The following is a 22,430-nucleotide window of genomic DNA, read 5'->3' on the forward strand; positions in this document are numbered from 1 at the left end:
TTTTAAGCAAGAATTTACTAGAATGTGGATTTAGAATATAAGGAAAACTGATAATAAATACCTCTCAAGTTACTAGTTTATGGACTCTCTTTGGGGTGCAAAAGAAGTGACGAGAAGATATTCTGCTGTTGGATTTTAATTTCTAAGCTCTCTACATATTCCTTGTATAGTGCGCTCTTTGTTCGTGTTTATGCACCTGTAATTTGTCACTTTTTAGTTTCTCTTTTTTATACTCTTCTGCCTTCCTTTTACTTCTTTCAGTCTACCAACAGGAAGAATGTTTAGAAACAGTTGATGTTTAGGCCGGGCGTGTTGGCTCATGCCTGTAATTCCAGCACTTTGGAAGGCCGAGGCAGGTAGATCGCGAGGTCAGGTGTTCGAGACCAGCCTGACCAACATGGTGAAACCCCATTTCTACTAAAAATACAAAAATTATCCAGGCTGGTGGTGTGCACCTGTAATCCCAGCTACTCAAGAGTTTGAGGCAGGAGAATAACTTGAACCTGGGAGGCGGAGGTTGCAGTGAGCCAAGATCACACCACTGCACTCCAACCTGAGCAACAGAGTGAGACTCTTACTTTCAAAAAAAAAAGAAAAAGAAACAGTAGATGTTTAATGATTGGATAATTTTCAAAACTGGCTATGTTTTGAGTGCATAGGTTTTAATCTTAATATATCCTTATATTTACTAACAAGCGAGAGTTGTAGTGTGAATACTTAGAAATAGTACAAACAAAATGCTAATTTCAATTTTTTGGGAGAAATTTGAACTTAATTGACTTTTGTCAATTATGAAACCTAAATTTTTCTTTTTAACAAGAAAAAAATAGTTGTTGTTTATACTTCTGATTTTTATTTTTTTTTTATTTTTTTTTTTGAGACGGAGTCTCGCTCCGCCGCCCAGGCTGGAGTGCAGTGGCTGGATCTCAGCTCACCGCAAACTCCGCCTTCTGGGTTTAGGCCATTCTCCTGCCTCAGCGTCCCAAGCAGCTGGGACTACAGGCGCCCGCCACGTTGCCCGGCTAGTTTTTTGTATTTTTTAGTAGAGACGGGGTTTCACCATGTTAGCCAGGATGGTCTCGATCTCCTGACCTCGTGATCCGCCCGTCTCGGCCTCCCAAAGTGCTGGGATTACAGGCTTGAGCCACCGCGCCAGGCCTATACTTCCGATTTTTAAATGGAGTGGGAGCGGGATGTTGTAAGAAAGGGATCAGTGCTTTCAGTAATGCCCCCTTTTTGAGGCTGAAGGAGACTCAGGCTAGCAGTGAGCTGAGCAGGAGACAGCATTTAAACATCAGCGGAGTCAGGACACTGCGTTTCTCTTTGGAACTTTTCTTCGTGTTTCTAATCAGAACGTCAGCCTGTACAGTCCTTACTCATCTTTCTACTGCTGTAACCATCTAATTTTTATTTTGCTTATATATGTATTTGATTATTCATATCCACTATTGGATGTTAAAGTATGAATCACTTTAAATATCACTTTAAAATTAAGTGCTTGACCAGAATCCGTAAAGAACGTTTTCAAAGCTTCTAACTTCATGGTAAGGTGTATTCTATGGGAAGCAGAGAATTTCAGCAGCATGGCTTCTATCCCGCCACGCCCACCCGTGGCATCTTAAAGTTCTTAAGTATCACAGAGTTTTAAAGATTTTTGCAACAACGAATATTGTAAGTCTGTTTAGAAATTACAAGTACAGATTATACAAATAGCTTTTTATTTTTGTTGTTTGTTTTTGCATTTATATAGCGCCTTTCCTTCGAGGAGCTCAAGGCATTTTTCAAAATCTGACAGTTTTTCTCACAACAACCCTGTGAGGTAGGTAGTGTGTGTTACAAACAATGAGATACTGACTAACCCATTCCAGCCTTTTAAAATGTTCTTTTATGTTGAGTAAGTTGAAGTGTCAGCATAAATTAGAGTTTTAGAACATTTTACAAACCTTTTAAAGTAGTTTGATAATAGTTGTATTTTTTAAAAAACCACTTGTACTTCATAACAGGGTGATTTTAAGAGAAACAAATCATCAAAAGATCAGGAGTCACTCCATGTGATTAGCTGAGCACTGATTGCAGGACTCAGCCAGGTATGTTTTTGGTTCTTGTTTATTTTCAGGTCAAGAAGGAATGAAGAGCTGCTCTGTGACTACTTGCTCAGCGTCTACAAACTGTCGATTTGCAGCTAAACTTTCTTCAGAGGGGGAAATGTGTTCACTATGTTGCCTCATGGTTTTATTTTATATCTTAAATATTTGAGCATTTTTCTCTCTTCCTCTCTCCTTCCCTGTCTCCCTTTTTTCTGTTCCCCTTCCTGTTCCCCACCCCTCCAGTCAGCTTTTGATTGTGCATGCTAATGAAGGGCACAGTAGCACAGCTAATACAGTCTACAACTTTTCTTCACTGCCACAGTGGGGAGACAGAAAAACCAAATAGCAAGAAAACCTGGGAAGTGAGTCTCTGGAAAGAGTGGGGAACAGGTGTGTGGGAGTGTGAATTCATATGTTTTTTTCCTGCCCCTTTAATAACCAATTGTAAATGACATTTTTGTTTTTCTTATACCAGCCATTGATCAGAAGTGTAAGAAGAATAGATATGTTTGGTTGATTTAAAGTAACAAATTTTCTGTTAAGGGAGGGAGGACGGGGCATATTGATTTGGAAATGCCGAATACCTGTTTTTCTTGCCTCCCTGGCCACCCACCACCCACCCAAATACTAAATCTTAAAATTCACATTTGCATCCATCCTTTCCACTGTATTGTCAGTATACAAGCTAGAGCTCTCTCTGGCTGGACCCAGTGCTGATGCTCGATGGCAAACGCAAGTTAAATCCTCTTCTAACCATGAAACAATGTGAGGAAGGCTTTCCTGAGCCAGGTCATGTAACAGGAACCAGAAAGGCCAGGGTAAATCCCAGGTCTTCCCTTCATCAGCCTTAAGTCACTGGCCATCTACTGATCTTTGTCGGGCCTTATTTTTCTCATTTGTGGAACAAAAGGGTGGTTCTAAATTATCTGGCCTTTAAGTGCCAGAGTAAAAGGATAGTTTTATGCAGTTTATGTGGGAGATTTAGAGTGATGGTGGTTAAGGAGAGAAGTATTTTTCTGTTCAATAATAGGAAAAAAAAATTCCCCTAAGGTTCTCAGTGCGTTTGCACAGGCCCTAATAGGTGTAACAGTCTTAACTTCTATTTTCCACGGTATTTGTTATAATGGGATTTGATTTGGACTGTCAGCCAGCTGACTTTTACATACTTCTGTAGGATTATTGAAAACTGTCTCATCTCCTGCCTGTCTGCACCTGTAACCATTTTCTTCCCCCTTTTCCTCACTGTCATTTCATGCCCATAGCAGCCAACTGTGACAGTAAGTTTTAACAGGTTTGGGACAGCAACTTATAGTTTCAGTGAAATAGAGGTTCTTGCTATGGGTAGCAAGGGATAGTTTCAGGGATTTTATTTATGTTTGAGGCAATAAAGTCAGGAAAGCGGAAACAGAAGTCAACACAGGGAAGGTAGGCAGAAGGCTACTAAATCAAGAGTTGACTATTTTATGTTGGTTTTCAGCATATAAATTGTTTGGCATTATGAATAAAAAGTAAACAAAACTAAAGGTACCTGAAGGCATTTTTAGATAGGAATGAACTTGTTTCAGGAAGCATAGAACACACATAAAGCCTATTAAAAATAGCCAAGTTTCATTCCAGGTCTATAACTAATTTTTGTATAATGTTCCCATTGGTCACTTTCACATTGAACGTGTAAAGATAGCTTGGCCCTTTCTGTTGTTTGTAGCCCTGTCATTTAATGGCATGGATAATTTATTGCATTTGCTTAAAGTGAACTATTGCTTTTCTGATTGCCACATAAAACATGGGTTATCTGTTTCCCACCATTCCATATTGCATATTGCTTGATGGGTCATGCCTTAGCTGGGAGCTTCTTTGTTGTCTTATCTGTCCTTCATATGCAAATAACGATGTAGTGTAGGATTGCAGCAAGAATGGTTTCAGTTAGCCGGGCGCGGTGGCTCACGCCTGTAATCCCAGCACTTTGGGAGGCCGAGGCGGGCGGACCACAAGGTCAGGAGATCGAGACCACGGTGAAACCCCGTCTCTACTAAAAATACAAAAAATTAGCCGGGCGCGGTGGCAGGCGCCTGTAGTCCCAGCTACTCAGGAGGCTGAGGCAGGAGAATGGCGTAAACCCAGGAGGCGGAGCTTGCAGTGAGCCGAGATCGCGCCACTGCACTCCAGCCTGGGCGACAGAGCGAGACTCCGTCTCAAAAAAAAAAAAAAAAAAAAGAATGGTTTCAGTTGAATGTCTTAGAGATGGCATCTTGACACAATCAACTGTGATGGCTGCAAGTAGTTTAGTATGGATGTGTGGATGCTTTCCCAGTTCTGCAGCTCTTTATTTTCTTGGTGGTTCTCTGACACCATATATCGACAGCCTAGTAAGATGTTCTGAATTTTTTAAAGGACTTGCATTTATCTGTCTATAGAGGCTTGTATACCAGTTGATTGAAAATGGAAAATAGAGCCCCATTCATTCATTCAGTATTATCTTTAGGATATGTTTGAACTCTCAGATGGTTCTGCTAATAGTTGTGAGAATTCAGGATTACTGAATTTAAAACAAAACAAAACATGACTAGAGCCTGTAGCTAGTAAGATCCTGGTAGGATCAGTATGCATTAATATACCTGAAGTCTTCCAGTGATCCTGTGCAGTAAACAGTATTATAGCTGTTCAGGACCTCATGTCTTTCCTCTTCCTGATTCTGGTACTTCACTTTATTATTGCTAACTAGCTGACCCTGGTCAACTCTTTGGATCCAGCTTTATTAAGATCTTCTGCTTAGACTTCCCCTCACTCTTCCTTCTTTTTGATTCTTCCCTGCCTGTAATGTGCTTTTCTTAAACCTTTCCCACGTACATTTGACCCCCTAGTTATAATTTCCATACTTTTAGGTGCTATAGCAATGTAGTTTTTAGCATATTAACATGCATTTGCATATTGATGGCTTGCTTAATTATTTGATGCATATATATATATATCTTTTAGTCCCAATTACATTTTCCATTCAAGAACAGTGGCCATGTCTTCTCTTGTATTTTTCACCATAGCACTTCATATGCCACTGTATACACAACACAGCACCTAATAATCCTTGATGAAATATTGTGGCTTGAAATCTTACTGAAATACTATGAATGCATGTATGATAGCTTCTCTAGGAAAACAATTCTGCTGAATGCTTCCTTTGCTACATCTTACTTCTCAATTTTAGCATATTCAGGTTTATGAAATGTACAATTTTAAATGTCAGAGTAAGACACATATTTTTTTCTCCTGAACCACTAATATTTTTTCTTAATGTATTTTATTTGAATGTCAATCTGTGATTCCTTTTTTCTGTTGGATGTTTTATTTTTGTTTTGTTTGTTTTGTTTTGTTTTGTTTGAGACGGAGTCTCACTCTGTCACCAGGCTGAAGTGCAGTGGCGTGATCTTGGCTCACTCCAAACTTGCCTCTCGGGTTCAAGCAATTCCCCTGCCTCAGCCTCCTCCTGAGTAGCTAGGACTACAGGCGTGTGCCACCACGCCTGGCTAATTTTTTGCATTTTAGTAGAGACGGGGTTTCACCATGTTGGCCAGGATGGTCTTGATCTCCTGACCTCGTGATCCACCTGCCTTGGCCTCCCAAAGTGCTGGGATTATAGGCGAGAGCCACCACACCTGGCCATAATCCGGGGAGAATTAACTTTTTTTTTTTTTAATAAAAACTTTGGTTGGGAGAATTAGCTTTATGAAATTGACATGAAAAGAAAATTTGAAATTAAGTGTGAGTAACTTTATAGTACATGTTTTACTGAAAACACAGCTTTAGAATGAGGGGTTCACAAATATTGTCTTGCTTGGACCATGACTGCATCGTGCATTAATATAGACCTAATGGTATAATATTCTGAAGACATCATTGTGGCTCATTCTACAATAGGAGTATTTTCAGTTCTACCCCAGCAGGCCAGACACAGTGGCTCACACCTGTAATCCCAGCACTTTGGGAGGCTGAGGTGGGCAGACGACTTGAGGTCAGGAGTTCAAGACCAGCCTGGCCAACATGGTCTCTACTAAAAATACAAAAATTAGCTGGGCATGGTGGCGCACACCTATAATCCCAGCTACATGGGAGACTGAGGCAAGAGAATTGCTTGAACACGGGAGGCAGAGGTTGCAGTGAGCCAAGATCACACCACTGCACTCGACTCCAGCCTGGGCCACAGAGTGAGACTCCATCTCAAAAAAATAAATAAATAAAACTCTACCCCATCGGTTTTCCTACATTACCAGTATAGTAGTTTCACCACTAGAGTTATACTGCTTGTACTTGTTTTGTTCTCTGAATGCTGTCATCAAAGGTGACTTTGACATGGGTGGTTAGAACATCAAGGTGTGTTTCAAAGCCAGTCGGAATACTTGGTTTGGGGTGTTTTTCTAACTGTGTACATAATGTTTTTGTGTATGGCATGGTTTTGTTTACATCATACTTCTGAAATTCATTGCCTGGCACTCTTCCAGCTTGATTTTGCATGTTTTAAAAAGATTCTTGTCATTCTAACTCTAAATTAGGTGTGCTGTATTTTAGAGCTTTGATTTTATATCTCCCTAAGTTGATAACTAGTGTAAGTCTGAATCAGACAGCTTTTGTTTGAATCATCTGCTCACCTCACAGTTAATGAGATAACAGTGAAATAAAAATATTAAAATAACAGATTGAAAAAAGAGAAGTTGCGTATCCAGGTGATCAGTATTACTTGAATAGTAGTAGTCAAGACTATTGTTTGTTGTTCTCTTCTCTTAGATCTTTGCTCTGATAACCATGGCTGTTTTTAGGGTATTAGCTCTTTCTCAAGGTCTCTTAAGATGGATCAGTGGTGCAAGGATTGTGGCAGATAACCCATTCATTATTTTGATTTCTTTCAGATTTCGGCCTATTAAAGGAAGGCAGGAAGAACTAAAGGAAGTAATTGAACGTTTTAAGAAAGATGAACACTTGGAGAAAGCCTTCAAATGTTTGACTTCAGGCGAATGGGCACGGCACTATTTTCTCAACAAGAATAAAATGCAGGAGAAGTTATTCAAAGAACATGTAAGTTTATTAAGACTGATGCTGCTAACCTATTTGGGTAAGAATAGTGAAGTAAATTGAAACCCTAAATGTTAGTTAATACTGAAATTTTAAGTTTATTTTTCATAAAACTAATCAGTCTGAAGATCTTGTAACACATAGTCATTTGAATGACAGTCCAAAGAAAAAACTGGGCCAGGCTCAGTGGCTCATGCTTGTAATCCCAGCACTTTGGGAGGCTAAGGCAGGGAGTATTGCTTAAGGCTAGGACTTCGAGACCAGCCTGGGCAACATAGCAAGACTCCATCTCTAAAATAATAAGAATAAAAAAATTAGCCAGGCATGGTAGTGTACACCTTTGTAGTTTGTAGTTCCAGCTACTCAGGAGGTAGAGCCAGAAGGATTGCTTGTGCCCAGGAGTTAGAGGCTGCACTGAGCTATGATCTTGCCACTGCGCTCCAGCCCTGGGAGACAGAGCAAGACCCTGTCTCTACAACCAAAAAAGGAGAGAAAACTTTGTCATATAGAGGTGAAATTCATTGTGAGCCTTAAGGGAAACAAACCATTAGGTACTCATACGGAGAGAGTACCCTTAACCCCAAAATTTGAAACGCTCCAAAATCTGAAACTTTCTGAATGCTGACATGACGCTCAAAGGAAATGCTCATGGGAAGATTTTGAATTTTTTGGTTAGAGGTGTTCAGCTAGTTACTGTAGTGCAAATATTGCAAAATCAGAAAAATTGTGACATTCAAAACTCCTAAGTAACAATAAAGTTTGTTACTTAATGATCTTACTTTTTTTATTGTTTTTTAGAGGCAGAGTCTTGCTCTGTCATCCAGTGTGGAATGCAGTGGCCTGATTATGGCTCACTGTAGCTTCCATCTCAGTCTCAAGTGATCCTTCCTCTCAGCCTCCCAAGTAGCTGGCACTAAAGGTACATGCCACCATGCTTGGCTAATGTTTTTTCGTAGACAAATAGTCTCGCTATGTTGCCCAGGCTAGATGTTACATTTTTTTCATCATTGCGGGTGGTTTGCTTTTATAATTCTCTAAGAAAGTCTAGCAGGGTATACCATTTAAAGTCATTATCAATTTTTTTTTTTTTTCTGTTTTAGGTATTTATTTATTTGCGAATGTTTGCAACTGACAGTGGATTTGAAATATTGCCATGTAATAGATACTCATCAGAACAAAATGGAGCCAAAATAGTTGCAACAAAAGAGTGGTAACTATTCTACTAGTATAAACCTTTAATTTAAAGTTCTCTTCTAAATTATTGTTGAAGTGCTAAGAAATGCATGGTAAGGAATGAAGCCAGAGTTTAGCCTGAGGTAGCCAATGCAGTGCCGTTGCCTTGGCCCATCAACTGGAGTCAGAATCAGGAAATCAGAAGTCTCAGTTGAACCAGAGCCCATCTCTAGGCCAAATTGCTTTTCATTTTCCCTTTGTTGACTCTGGATGCCTGTTCAGTGATGTGGTTGCTGAAGGGCTGTGGACACCATTATTAGATAACCTGGCTTCCACAGTCAGTCTTCTACTAGCCTAGAAGAAAGGTTGGGGCTAAAGTCTTAATGATCCTAGTTTTATGGGTGGAAACCTCCCTAAAGCACTAGTTGCTTAAAAATACATATATATATATATGCCAGCTTCAATAAAAGTAGTAGAGTTGGTGGGGGGTGTTGGCTCACACCTATAATTCCAGCACTTTGGGAGGCCAAGGCAGGTGGATCACTTGAGGTCAGGAGTTCGAGACCAGCCTGACCAACGTGGTGAAACCCTGTCTCTACGAAAAATACAAAAATTGGCTGGGCGTGGTGGCGCACACCTGTAGTCCTAGCTACTTGGGTGACTGAAGCAGGAGAATCACTTGAACCCAGGAGACAGAGGCTACAGTGAGCCGAGATCGCATCACTGCACTCCAGCCTGGGCAATAGAGTGAGACTCCATCTCAAAAAAATCGGAGTTGAGCCCAGCTAAGAGGGATAAAAATTACAGATGAAAGAGAATATATACTACTGTATTTTCTTTCCTGTCATGCCTGTTCCCTGTACTATCTCCCAGGAAAGACATGTAGCTCCTTATGTACCCATCCTCCAATATTTCTACAGCAAAAATTTTGGGGGTCAGATATCTAAAAATGGAATAGGTAAAAGAACCTTATTGCCAGGCCTCTGGGGTGAGTGTGCATACATGAAATGTGCCTCGTTTACCTCAGGATGTATTAAGCCTGCTAGTTGGATTGTGTGGCTGCCTGTGTTGCAGATGGGTGTGTAGGTTTGAGATCTAGGGTCCTAGAGCTGTGCCATCCAGTACAGTAGCGACCAGCCCTTGAGTCCTTGAAATGTGGCTAATCTGAATTGAGAAGCACTGTAAGTGTGCTATACACACCAGATTTCATATTAAATTTTATTCCCATTCGTGGTTCTTATATTACCTACTGAAATCGTATTTTGGATATTGGGTTAAAACATATTGTTGGCCAGGCACAGTGGCTCACCTGTAATCCCAGCACTTTGGGAGGCCGAGGTGGGCAGATCATGATGTCAAGAGATCGAGACCATCCTGGCTAACATGGTGAAACCCCGTCTCTAGTAAAAATGCAAAAAAAAATTAGCTGGGTGTGGTGGTGCACACCTGTAGTCCCAGCTACTTGGGAGGCTGAGGCAGGAGAATCGCTTGAACCCAGGAGGCAGAAGTTGCAGTGAGCCGAGATCACGCCACTGCACTTCAGCCTGGGCAACAGAGTGAGACTCCGTCTCAAATAAAATAAAATTATGTTGTTAAAGTAATTTCACCTATATTCACTTAACTTTCTTAATGTGGCCGCTAAAAAAATTAAGATTGAAAATTTAGCTTGCATTACATTCCTAGTGGATGGTGTGCTCTAAAGAGTGGCACCACAATTCCGGATCCTCATAACCCTTACTGCCACTGGTCCCTGCCTGCTTCATTCATCCAGCAGTCAGAAAGTTTAATTCAGTGCTGCAATTATTTGAGTACTTTCTGCTTGCAAAACACCACACCAGGGAGTTCAGAGACATAGGTGGCATAGTCCCTGTCCTGGTTGAGTTTCCGTTCTCTTGTAGGAATAAGATGGGTACACAAGTAACCATGGCACAAGGCTGTGGAGCTCCAAGGTGGAAGAGAAGGATAGCCAGGTGGGGATCCCAGTGAGCTAACTAAAGTATAGGCCTTTTCAGTTTCTGATATTTATTGTCAGGGTTATTTTATTAAAAGAAGCCTTACTATTTTTAATTACTAGTAATTTTTAACACATCACATATTTTAAATAGGAAACGAAATGACAAAATAGAATTACTGGTGGGTTGTATTGCCGAACTTTCAGAAATTGAGGAGAACATGCTACTTAGACATGGAGAAAACGACTTCAGTGTCATGTATTCCACAAGGAAAAACTGTGCTCAACTCTGGCTGGGTCCTGCTGCATTTATAAACCATGGTAAGCTGTATTTCCAAGGTGTTGGCGCTAGTGTTGGGCGTTCTTGCTAACGGCTAGAATGGCCTCGTCAACCTCAGTCAAATCTTTATCTTCCTTTAAAGGAGAATTTGAAATAGAAATTTTTCCACAAACTTATTAAAATAAATGTATATTCCTTTAGTTGAACTTGAGATCTAAACTCCTGTCAAAAGTTGTAAAGTTATATGGAAAGCTTATTTCAGATTTCTGTAATTGTTCGTGTTTCTGATCTTATCAACAGTTAATTGACTTTATCTTTTGGACATTTTTCAGATTGCAGACCTAATTGTAAGGTAAGCATTAAAAAAAATTTCTTCAAGTATTTTGTTTTTGCTTCAGGTGTGAGTTTCTTACTGAGTTACTTTTATTTTAGTTTGTGTCAACTGGTCGAGATACAGCATGTGTGAAGGCTCTGAGAGATATTGAACCTGGAGAAGAAATTTCTTGTTATTATGGAGATGGGTTCTTTGGAGAAAATAATGAGTTCTGCGAGTGTTACACTTGCGAAAGGTAAAGTGTTAAGTAAAATGTTCAGCTTCAACATTTTTTGTTAACCTGATTTTGGGGATTAAACTCACATCTCTTCATTGTTTAAATGCAGAGATAGTCTTTATGTTCTTTAGCATAGCAGCCGGTGCAATGTATGTGAACACAGTCAAATGCTGCACAACTATTTAGGGACACTGGAATGTCCTTAAATAAATTTTAAATTGCCCTTTAAAATCTTAATATTACCAGCTAAGAGTGGGCCAGAAAACAGCTGTGCTTAAGGAGAGAATGGCTAATAGCTCCCACACATCACACACGCAGTGCCAGAATGGGGCTGCCCTTTTCATAATGTCAAGTGGAGTTCCCCACTGATAGCCATCTTGCATATTATCAAGCTGTGTCTTCTGGAATTTTAGTTTTACAGTTCTTAAGATTTGTTACCTGCTATCAGTCATTCAATAAGGAGCCTCTTTTTGTGTCTCATCCTCATCCAGAGTCCTGGAGTCTCTACAGAAATCCCCCACATCTGCATTGGCAGGACCAGCAGTTCATATTGCTCATCATAGTGACTTCTGTACATGAGAGCACCATGAAGGGAGCGCCACAGGCTCAGGCAGGCAAGGGCTGCAGGAAGAGTCCCCTCAAAGGCAGTGCAGACCACACAGGCCACAGAGAAGGAAACCTGAAGTCCATTTTGCACAGCTTGCACTGTGCCAGGCACTTTACTCACCTCACTTTGTTCAGTTCTCAGAGGTGTTCATGAAAGAGCTAGGAGGTGCCCACATTGCAAGTACCAAAACATAAGTATCAGACCCCAGTCAGCCTAACTTCAGAGTCCTCATTCTTTCTACTTCATACTGCTTTTGGAGATACGATCAAAGTTATTAGTGTCACCTCTCCCACTTTAAAACACCTACAAATAGCCAGCCTAGAGGTTGCAGTGGGCAGATACCCCAGTCACCATTTCCCTCCTTTCTGGATAGCCAGGGATTTCCATCTGTTTAGTGAGAGAGGATGGAGTCATAAAGTCACAGTGCGACCGTAGCCATCTCTCTCCCAGCGTTGAGTGGGCTCCTTACCATAAAGGTGTGGCAGAAAACCAGTTCCTAGTGCTGCTGAATTTTTGCCAGGGCAGAGGGACATAAAATTTACTTTTTTCTACATAAAAATTATTCACATTGGTTAGATCTTTGACCAGTCCACAGCATACCCTTTAATCTATAAAGTAGTTTAATTATAGTTCAATAATGCTTCAAAATCATTTTGTAGAGGAAACATAGTATAACAGTTAAGTGCCTGTCATCTGAAATCAGACTGCCTGGGTTGGAATCCTGCAACTCTGCATTTCATTAGCTATGTGATGTGTAAGGCAAGTCATTTAGCTGCTTTGTGCCTTAATTTCCCCATCTGTAAAATGGGGATAACATCAGAACCTATTTTGTAGGGTTGATATGAAGATTACATTTGTTATTTCCTATAAAGCATGTAGAATAGCACACAGTTAATACATACATGTTAACTATAATTATTGGTTTCTGGTTATTTTCCCATTAGAATATAAGCTCCATGAAGGCAGGGGCTTGTATCTGTTTCATTTTCTGCTATATCCCCAGAATACAGAACAGTACCCTGGTGCATAGTAAGTCCTTGATAAATATTTGGTAAACAAATGAATAGAGTAAATATGATGAAGTTTTTGGAGGCGGTCCTGAAAACACCTAACCACATACTCAGGATTCCAAACCAACACTGAAACAGCTCTTTCCCTGGTTTAGAACTGCAGGTATAGCCATTTTCATTGAGCGGTTTAGTTCTCTTTCGTGAGCCTTTGTTTTCTCACTGGTGAAAATGAGGATAATCCCACCTCCTCCACAGGGTTAGTGTGAGAAATAGAAACATGTGGAAGTCCTTTTTAAATGGAACAGAATAGTGGCCATGGCTATTGTCAGACTGTTTGAGCAGTTTGATTTCAAGATTGGCTGCATATATTCTTGAAATTTTCAAGCCTGTAATCCCAGCACTTTGGGAGGCCGAGACCGGCGGATCACGAGGTCAGGAGATCGAGACCATCCTGGCTAACACGGTGAAACCTCATCTTTACTAAAAAATACAAAAAACTAGCCGGGCGAGGTGGCGGGCGCCTGTAGTCCCAGCTACTCGGGAGGCTGAGGCAGGAGAATGGCGTAAACCCGGGAGGCGGAGCTTGCAGTGAGCTGAGATCCGGTCACTGCACTCCAGCCTGGGTGACAGAGCAAGACTCCGTCTCAAAAAAAAAAAAAAAAGAAAAAAAGAAATTCTCAGAAACACCAAATTATTTCTGCCTTTATAGAAATTAGCTGGGAAGATGCATCTAGGAGCTCATTCCCTCATTCATTACATATTAACGGAGCAGTTACTTAATGTTAGGCCAGGTACATGCGGGATAAACAAGACCAGCACAGTGCCAGCTGTCAGGTCAGTTCAGTGAAGGGGACACACACTGTGCCGAGAGCCAGAGGGTAAAAGGAAGAGGCTCTCTGAAGAAGCGAGAATGGATGGAGTGGATGGAGTCGTGTGCAGACACTGAGTTGCGCTAGACTCTCCAGGATACGTTTGAAGCATGTTTCTGTGCTACGCTGTACTGACAATAGTAGTTATAATATGTTCACAAGTACTGCACATTGTACTCTAGAAAATTTAAAGCAAAAACCACACACATGTGGTTCACGCCTATAATCCCAGCACTTTGGGAGGCCGAGGCAGGTGGATTACCTGAGGTCAGGAGTTCGAGACCAGCCTGGCCAACATGGCAAAACCCCATCTCTACTAAAAATACAAAAATTAGCCAGGCCTGGTGGTGCACACCTGTAATTCCAGCTACTCAGGAGGCTAAGGCAGGAGAATTGCTTGAACCCTGGAGGCAGGGGTTACAGTGAGCCAAGATCGTACCACTGCACTCCAGCCTGGCCGACACAGGAAGACTGTGTCGCAGGAAAAAAAAAAAACAAAAATTCTGATAACAAAAAGCTCCTAATAAGCTTATAAGAAAAAGACAGTCAAGGCCGGGCGCGGTGGCTCACGCCTGTAATCCCAGCACTTTGGGAGGCCGAGGCGGGCGGATGACAAGGTCAGGAGATCGAGACCACGGTGAAACCCCGTCTCTACTAAAAATACAAAAAATTAGCCGGGCGCGGTGGCGGGCGCCTGTAGTCCCAGCTACTCAGGAGGCTGAGGCAGGAGAATGGCGTAAACCCAGGAGGCGGAGCTTGCAGTGAGCCGAGATCGCGCCACTGCACTCCAGCCTGGGCGACAGCGAGACTCCGTCTCAAAAAACAAACAAAAAAAAAAAAAAGAAAAAGACAGTCAAATAGGAAAAAAGGTAAAGGAGAAAGAGATGCAGAGATGCTTCACAGGAAAAAAAATGACCATAAACAAGGAGATTAAAACAAGGTTAGGTACTCATTTTCACTCATCACTTTGGCAAAAAAAAAAAATTTTTTTTTAGACGGAGTCTTGCTCTGTTGCCAGGCTGGAGTTTAGTGGTGCAATCTTGGCTCACTGCAACCTCCACCTTCCGGGTTCAAGCGATTCTTCTGCCTCAGCCTCCCGAGTAGCTGGGACTACAGGCGCCCGCCATCACGCCCGGCTAATTTTTTGTGTGTGTTTTTGGTAGAGACAGGGTTTCACCATGTTTGCCAGGATGGTCTCTTTATCTATTGACCTCGTGATCCACCCACCTCAGCCTCCCAAAGTGTTGGGATTACAGGTGTGAGCCACTGTGCCCGGCCCACTTTGGCAAAATTTAAGGAGTACATTGTACCATTGGTGAGGATATGGAGAAACAGGAACTCATACCATGCTAGTAGGACCATGATTTACTCTATTCCTTTGGCAAAGTAATTTGGCAATGTTTATTAAAGGGCTGGGTGTGGTGGCTCACGCCTGTAAATCCAACACTTTGGGAGATCCAGCTGGGAAGATCCCTTGAGCCCAGCAGTTGGAGACCAGCTTGAGCAACATAGCGAGGCCCCATCTCCACAAAAATATTTAAAAATTAGCTGCTGGTGGTGGTACACTCTTATGGTCCCAGATACTCGGGATGCTGAGGTGGGAGGACTGCTGGAGCCTGGGAGGTTGACGCTGCATTGAGCTATGATCATGCTACTGCATTCCAGCCTGCACGGTAGAGTGAGACCCTGTCTCGAAAAAAAAAAAGGAAAAGAAATTTTCCAAGGTCCGGTAGTTTCTCATAGGCTATTAACGATTGATAATACTCATAACAAGTTGTTTTATTATTTTAAGTATAGATTTAAAGTTAATTTTATAATATAGATGCTTAATTTCCTTTGTGAGTTCAAGTCTTGGGTTTCCAGTGGTGATTAAGGCCTCAGCAGCTCATCACATCTGTTAACCTGTAGCCAAGTACCCTCAGCAGTTAAGCTTATTATAAGAAAGTGTGTTCTGTTTGTTTAACCTGTGCTATTTTCTCTTTCAGACGGGGAACTGGTGCTTTTAAATCCAGAGTGGGACTGCCTGCGCCTGCTCCTGTTATCAATAGCAAATATGGACTCAGAGAAACAGATAAACGTTTAAATAGGCTTAAAAAGTTAGGTGACAGCAGCAAAAATTCAGACAGTCAATCTGTCAGCTCTAACACTGATGCAGATACCACTCAGGAAAAAAACAATGCAAGTAAGTAAGGGAGATTTGATAAGCATATCTTTTAAAAGTATTTTCACACAATTTGCTTTATAAAGTGTGCTTCAGTAGTTTTAAACTTTTAAATACTGAGAGAGACTGGGACTTGTGAGCTTTGGCAGCACTTCAAGGCTCTAGACATGATTTGAGTACAGAGGCACAGTCTGGTATCCCACCTCCAACTTCAGTACCGTCCTCTAGACTATTTTTCTTGAATACCTTGGTAACTGGATATGAGTTCTTCGTCATATGTTCCAAGGTCATCATATGTTTTAAACATTTTCAAGGTGTTAGAGACTGTGATGATGTCGCTAGGTCCTGCAAGAAGACAAAAGGACTGAGTAGAATTACTAGGCTCTGTACATTCCAGTACCTAGCCAGTTTGTTAGAAAAGATGATGGACTTGGGGAATTCATAGCTTCTGGCCTCAAGGCTTCCACCTTTTCATTGCTTGCTGACCTTTTTCAAAACAAACTGACTCAGTTCAACAGACCACCAGTACCAGACTCAGAATTGTGATAGAGGAGCATTTTGAACAGTGCCGTATTGTGACATGCTGTATTGGCTACTCCAGAAAGTAGGAGTAAAGATGGAAAGGAGAAAGAAGCAACCTCTGAGATTCCAGTGGTGTGTGGGGGCAAGATCTGATGGAAACTGAAAAAGAGAACGAAGACTAAACAAAGAGAAAGGAAAGAGAAGAAACCCTAAATGGGCAAAGGAAAGCACATCCTGTTTGTGGAGCTTTGAAATATTGGAACCATTCTAATTGCTCCTGTTTTTCTGGGTACCATCAGTTTTCTGTAGTTGCCACTAAAGCAGTAGACTCTTGAGTCTGACTTGTCTCTGAGAGAGACAGAAGTTAGAAAGTTTTGACTTGGTGATTCCGAAAGTATGCCTTTGTTGGCACTTAAATGTCCAGTGAGACTTCTTGGCACCTTAGAGCCCTCTGAGATACTGATTATTTTAGGTTCTTCTCCCTACTTTCAGATGTTCTCAGCCCAACACTGGGTGCTCTCTTCCACTACAGAGAATCCTGAAGAAAAGGGAAGGTGTTTCCCATGATGGTGAATGTCACTACCATGAATTCCTGAATCTACCTGCTGCTGGGAGTCAGAGTCCAAGCATAACCCGTGTAGCGTAAAAGCAGTGCTGTAGCCCTATTCCAGTCTTTTTCGTTAATGTCCAAAGTGAACAAGAGTTAGTCAATCATTAACTGTTGACTGTTGATTCTCATAATAAATGCAGCATAACGAACATTTGTTTTCTGAGTCTGGTTCCTTGGTGAAACTGGAGACTTGTGAAGCCCATTTTATCAATGCAGACATAAAAACACTTAAAGCCAGGCATGGTGGCACACCTGTAGTCCCAGCTACATGGGAGGCTGAGGTGGGAGGATCACTTGAGCCCAGGAGTTTGAGACCAGCTTGGGCAACATAGTAAGACCTGTGTCTTTTTTTTTTTTTTTTTTTTTTTTTTTTGAGACGGAGTCTCTGTACCCAGGCTGAAGTGCAGTGGCATACTCTAGGCCCACTGCAGCCTCAGCCCCCACCTCCCAGGTTCAAGCGATTCTCCTGCCTCAGCCTCCCGAGCAGCTGGGATTACAGGCATGTGCCACTGCATCCAGCTAATTTTTGTATTTTTAGTAGAGACAGGGTTTCACCATGTTGTCCAGGATGGTCTCAATCTCCTGACCTTAGGTGATCCGCCTTGCCTCGGCCTCCCAAAGTGCTGGGATTACAGGTGTGAGCCACTGCATCTGGCCAGAGACCTGTGATTTTTAAACAAAAACACTTAGGTTCGTGCTGCCGTCTGTATGTGGAGACAGCCACAGAGTTGCCCATGTTGAATGGCTGTGTGATGTAGGTGTTTTATGCTTAAGTAGTAACTTTATTACTAGTGTATAAGCTACTAAACTCAATATACTACTTAGTTTAAAAGATAAGAATACAGATAATTTTTGGAAGATGTTGGGTATACTAATTAACCATTTATTAATATTTATTAAACCAATTAATATTTGGGAATATGTATTAATAAACTAAATACTTATTGAAATCCTGCTAGTTCTTGAAGACATACAAAGATGTTTGAGATGGGCCCTTTCCTCAGGGAGCTTATGCCTTAGCTCCAGCAGAAGAAAGGTGCACAAGTTAGCAGAACAGACTGGAGGCACAGGCTTTCAAGTTTGGAGGGATGGAATAATTGCTTTAAGCTGGAGTCTCAGCCTTACAGAAGAAAGGTGCACATTTTGCAGTGACTGCTGGTATTGGGGTGCTTGCCTTCTTCCAGTTCCCTTTCCACAGCATGATTGGAGCAATCCAGGGGTCAGTGTGACTAACTCTGAAGTCATGGGCAGAGTGGATAGGCATGGCTCAGTGCTCTCTTTGAAGGAGCTCGAGGCTTTAGTTGTCTCTGAGACCATTGTATGTTATGTTCACATAGGGTTTCTTGAGTTCTTACATGTGTTCTCTTAGGCTGTATTTATTTTGGTGTTTGTCTCAGCCATCCACTCCACCTGTCTGAAAGAAAGGCTCTGGAAGCCACAGCCTGCCAGAAAGCCAGCACTGCCAGGCCCTCCTCCCAGGGTGGTGGATGCACATGCTGTGCGTGTTTGTGGAGTGCTTTTTCTGTGTGGCTGCTGGTCTTTATCCTGTGGTTCGTTTAGAATTTAGCAGCTGATAGAGGAACTGCTTTCTTTGAACACATGTATAAAGAAATGTTTTGAGTAGTTGGAAGAAAATTTTCTTCCATACAGGTGCTTTTTTGGAAAGTACCTTGAGAGCTACAGTGTGACTCTGCTTTAGCATACAGAAGTAGAGACAACAAGGAATCCGTTTTCACAAATCCAGTCCCCACGTCTGAATTATAATGCCAGGACTGGAGGAGTCTGGTTTTTCATGCCTCGCTGACTGGTGTGCCCCCTCTGAAGTTAGTGCTGTGATAGGGAATGTGAGACCAGAGAGAAGCTCGCGACCAGTCTGTGGAGATGCAGACACGGGTCTCTGCATGTGCCACAAGTCAGGACAAGCCCCGGAAGAATCAGCCAGAGGGAGAAGTTGATCTTAACTATGGAGCACCTGTCCTAGATGCAGAGGCTGGGGCGCTGCTTCTCACTCTTGCCCTGTCACTGATGTCATCAGTTGATCTGAACACTGTTTTCTGCTGAGCCTTCGGGCTGCTTCCGAGTTCTAACCCCCTGTTCCAGGTAGCCATTGGCAGTCTATGCTGGTCACGTCAGATGAAAGCTGCTTGTGCCGAGTAAACCCCTTGAGACCGAGGTCTTTAAAGTCCTGTCAGAGGCTTTCTGGATCCTCAAGTTCTGGAGATGCTCGACTGTGGCCCTTGTATTATCTTAGTTCACGCTGATGGTGCGCATTTCCAGTGCAGCCTGAGTACTCAGGAAGGCTTTGGTGTCGTTCACAACTCTTTTGTCTGGCTGGAAGTCTTGTGCCACCCTGCCTTATGATTTTGAGGATACCCTGAAGTGACCGTAACAGCCATGCAGTTGGGCCTTTACCCATAAGTTGAGGCCAACACCATAATTCTTCTGTAGTATGCCTTACAGGCAGCATAAGAGTCATTTTAATGCTCAGGAAGCCTAACAAGTCCCATCTCTTCTGTTCACCAGATGGATGACCTTAGGCACAGTAGTCCACATGAGCTTGGTTTTCACGTAGCTTTAATCGCATTTCCTTCCAAAGGCATTTATTAGGATGAGTGTGGCCATTTTGCACAGTACCTAGCATGTAGTAATTGCTGAAAAGAATGTGTACCCCCACCTAAAATTACTGTCCAGGTCCATGCATTTGAGATTTGTCCCAGCCACTAGGGGAAGAGTCATACAAGGCATGTAAGTGCCAGAGCAAGCTCAAACACAGGCGCTTACCCCACTTAGATCCTAGTCCTTGGTTTCTTGATGGACTTTTAAAAATCACTGACTTTTAATTTGTCATTGTGACCACTGTCTTCCTCCTTTAGCCTTCACTGTCTGAAATTCTCAACCCCTGCCAGGACAGTGCAGCTTCTTTGGACATTGAAGGACTCTTGTCACTCTACTGGACCCTCGTCTTTGTCACATTTCTCATATTCTTTGCCTTTTTTTTCTTTTGATTTGATGAGCATACCATTTGACAGGGCTTTTGATGAGAAAATGCTTTTCGAAAAAATTTAGAGTACATTGGTAACATGTAAGTGAAATCTCTGTGTTAATACAATACATAGCATCAAATACATACCCATTTTGTGCTCAAAAATGGAGCGTTTATGTTAGTTTAGACACAAACCCATAAAAGTGCTTTGGTTTTCTGTTGTCAACAATGAATGTCTTGGAAGGAGGGATGGGATGGGGAGAGCTGAATTCAGAATCACCGTAAAATGGGAGTCATCCAAAGCGTAAAAATAAGTACCAAGGAAGGAGCTTCTTGGGTGCTGAGAAGACATAGGAAAGGCATTGCAGAGAAAGTCCCCAGAGGCTCCCTGAGAGAGTTGTTGCCTAAGCTGAGTCTTACAGGGGGATGAGAAGTTGGCCAAGTGAAGCATATTCAAAGCAGAGGGCCTTTCAGACAGCTCTATAGACAGAGGGGAGTTTGAGTCAAGGCTTTTCTTCATGACGAGTACAGGCAAAGAAGAAAGATGTGAGCACAGGTTAAAATTTTAGACTTCATTCTTAGGACATTAGGTTGCTGAAAGGTTTAAAACCCAGAAGCTGCATGATACACTAGGAAAGTCATCCTGGCTATGTGGTGGTAAACGGATTGTTGGGAAAACAATAGGAAAAACAAAACTGCCATAGTTCAATGCAGGAGGCTGTGGTGTTCCAGACAGGGAAGAGTAGACAGGTTGCAGTGACACTGCAGGGGTGGACTCCGCGGCACATGGTGATTGGCTTGGTGAGGCAGTCAAGGAGAGCAGGAGTCAAGGAGGGCCTTCAGCTTTCTGCTTCGGCAGCTGGGCGTGTGGTGGTGGTATTGGCCAAGATGGAGACCTCAAAAGGGGACGACGTCAGGAGACTTGATGGTGAGTTCCATTTAGGGGCTTAGAGACAGTCGGTATTTGGTGACCTGGGTCTGCAGTTTAGGAGACAGTCTGGCTAGAGTTTGGGAACTGTCAGCCTGTAAGTGGTAATAGCCATGGGAGAATGGGTGCTTATCACCTGGGGTCTAGGACTGCACAGACCTGAAGAGTAACAGTCTAGGGGGCCGATGAAGGAGGGGTGCCAGGGATGGAGAAGGAAAACCAGGAGAGTGCGCTCTTTGACAGCCAAGAGAAGAAAGGTTTTCTCAAGAAAAAGTGGTTATCAGTGTCACATTCAGAGAAATGAAGAAAGGGAAGGGCTGAAGAGTGTGTGCTGCATTTGACGACAAGGAGTTGTCGGATCACCAAAGGCTGTCTCATTGGAGGAGCAGGCTGGACCCAGACGGCGGGGATTGCTGTGGAGAATGGGACATGGATGTGATTGTTGTGTAAGGGTGCTTGCAGGTGCATCATGAGAGTGGAATGGAAAGAGGAGAAATAAAAGGTTGGAAGCCACTAAGATTGATCATAAATTGGTCCTTGCAGAGGCATAGAATGAGCAAAGGATCATCGTAGCCACATCTGAGAAAGCCAAGTGAAGGGAAGCAAGCAGTGCGGTCCTTTCTTCACTAGTGTGTCTTTATGTTGGCAGCACGTCCACTCAGTCCACCTTGTAGGCAAGCCTCGTAAGCATAAAGAAACCCTTTAGCCAAAGAGTTCCCTATTTTTTCTTATTTTCTAAATTTCTTATTTTAAAAAAAAGTATTTGCTACCACGTAGTTCTGTATAGTTCCAGTGGATAATAAATCACTTGTTCTCAAATTGAATCATATTCAAACTTCACCACTCCTACTGTTCTAAAAATAGGGCACCACCTTGGTAGCAGCCCACGTGTGTAAGTATGTTTTGGGTTCAAACCGTGAATCTCCTTGCTGTGCGTTCTGGTTTATGTACCCCGAAGCCACTTACGAGTCAGTCTGTATGTGCAGGACCTTCTTTGTTTTTGTTCTTGTTTTTCTGAGATGAAGTTTCACTCTTACCTCCCAGGCTGGAGTACAATGGCTAGATTTTGGCTGACTGCAACCTCCACCTCCCAGGTTCAAGTGGTTCTCCTGCCTCAGCCTTCCCAGTAGCTGGGATTACAGGCACATGCCACCATGCCTGACTTATTTTTATATTTTTAGTAGAGACCAGGTTGGTCTCGAACTCCTGACCTCAGGTACAGAGCCTTCTATTCTTGGTGGTTTGATAATTTTTGGAATGCTTGTGATGCATTCTTGCTCCTCTCAATAAAAACTGAACTTAGGGTAACTTACTTGCTTAGCTGGGCAGAATGGCAGTTTCCCTGGCAAACTGAGGCATGTAGAAAGCGACAGAGACTTTCTCTGCAGGATCCTGGTCCTCACTTGGGTGGGCAGTGTGCTGAGCTTACCTGTATTTTATTGTTTTTATTCTCCCTGTTCTGGTGAGAGGTGGTGGTGATTCGTTTTGTTATCTTGGCTTCTCTAGCAAATCTGTAAATGGAGTGTTTTGATTAGGAAGAAGTTTTTCAACTGGACATGCAGGAACTAGGTAATTGAGACACTGACTTGTATAAACTTCTATAAATAATAGTCCAGCATGTCAATACAGAGGAAAAA

The 22,430-nt window shown here is 42.3% G+C and overlaps 1 protein-coding gene across 8 annotated transcripts in view; it reads left to right on the forward strand.

The window, feature by feature from the left end:
- The window catches only part of LOC105469702 (lysine methyltransferase 5B), a 57,461-nt gene that overhangs the window by 31,801 nt on the left and 3,230 nt on the right, over positions 1-22,430 (forward strand). For 4 of the 8 annotated variants that reach the window (XM_011721107.3, XM_071074149.1, XM_071074147.1 and 1 more), the window contains 7 exons: positions 1,751-1,819; positions 6,986-7,151; positions 8,249-8,358; positions 10,427-10,593; positions 10,885-10,904; positions 10,985-11,121; positions 15,575-15,771. In XM_011721107.3, the coding sequence (XP_011719409.1) occupies positions 1,751-1,819; positions 6,986-7,151; positions 8,249-8,358; positions 10,427-10,593; positions 10,885-10,904; positions 10,985-11,121; positions 15,575-15,771 (866 nt within the window). Of the gene's footprint in view, positions 1-1,750; positions 2,478-6,985; positions 7,152-8,248; positions 8,359-10,426; positions 10,594-10,884; positions 10,905-10,984; positions 11,122-15,574; positions 15,772-16,804; positions 17,032-22,430 lie in introns of those variants that run through there. The other 4 variants (XM_071074151.1, XM_011721110.2, XM_071074150.1 and 1 more) reach the window with 4 other exon arrangements.

The sequence above is a fragment of the Macaca nemestrina genome, chromosome 12, assembly GCF_043159975.1.
Source record: "Macaca nemestrina isolate mMacNem1 chromosome 12, mMacNem.hap1, whole genome shotgun sequence".
NCBI classification, from domain to species: domain Eukaryota; kingdom Metazoa; phylum Chordata; class Mammalia; order Primates; family Cercopithecidae; genus Macaca; species Macaca nemestrina.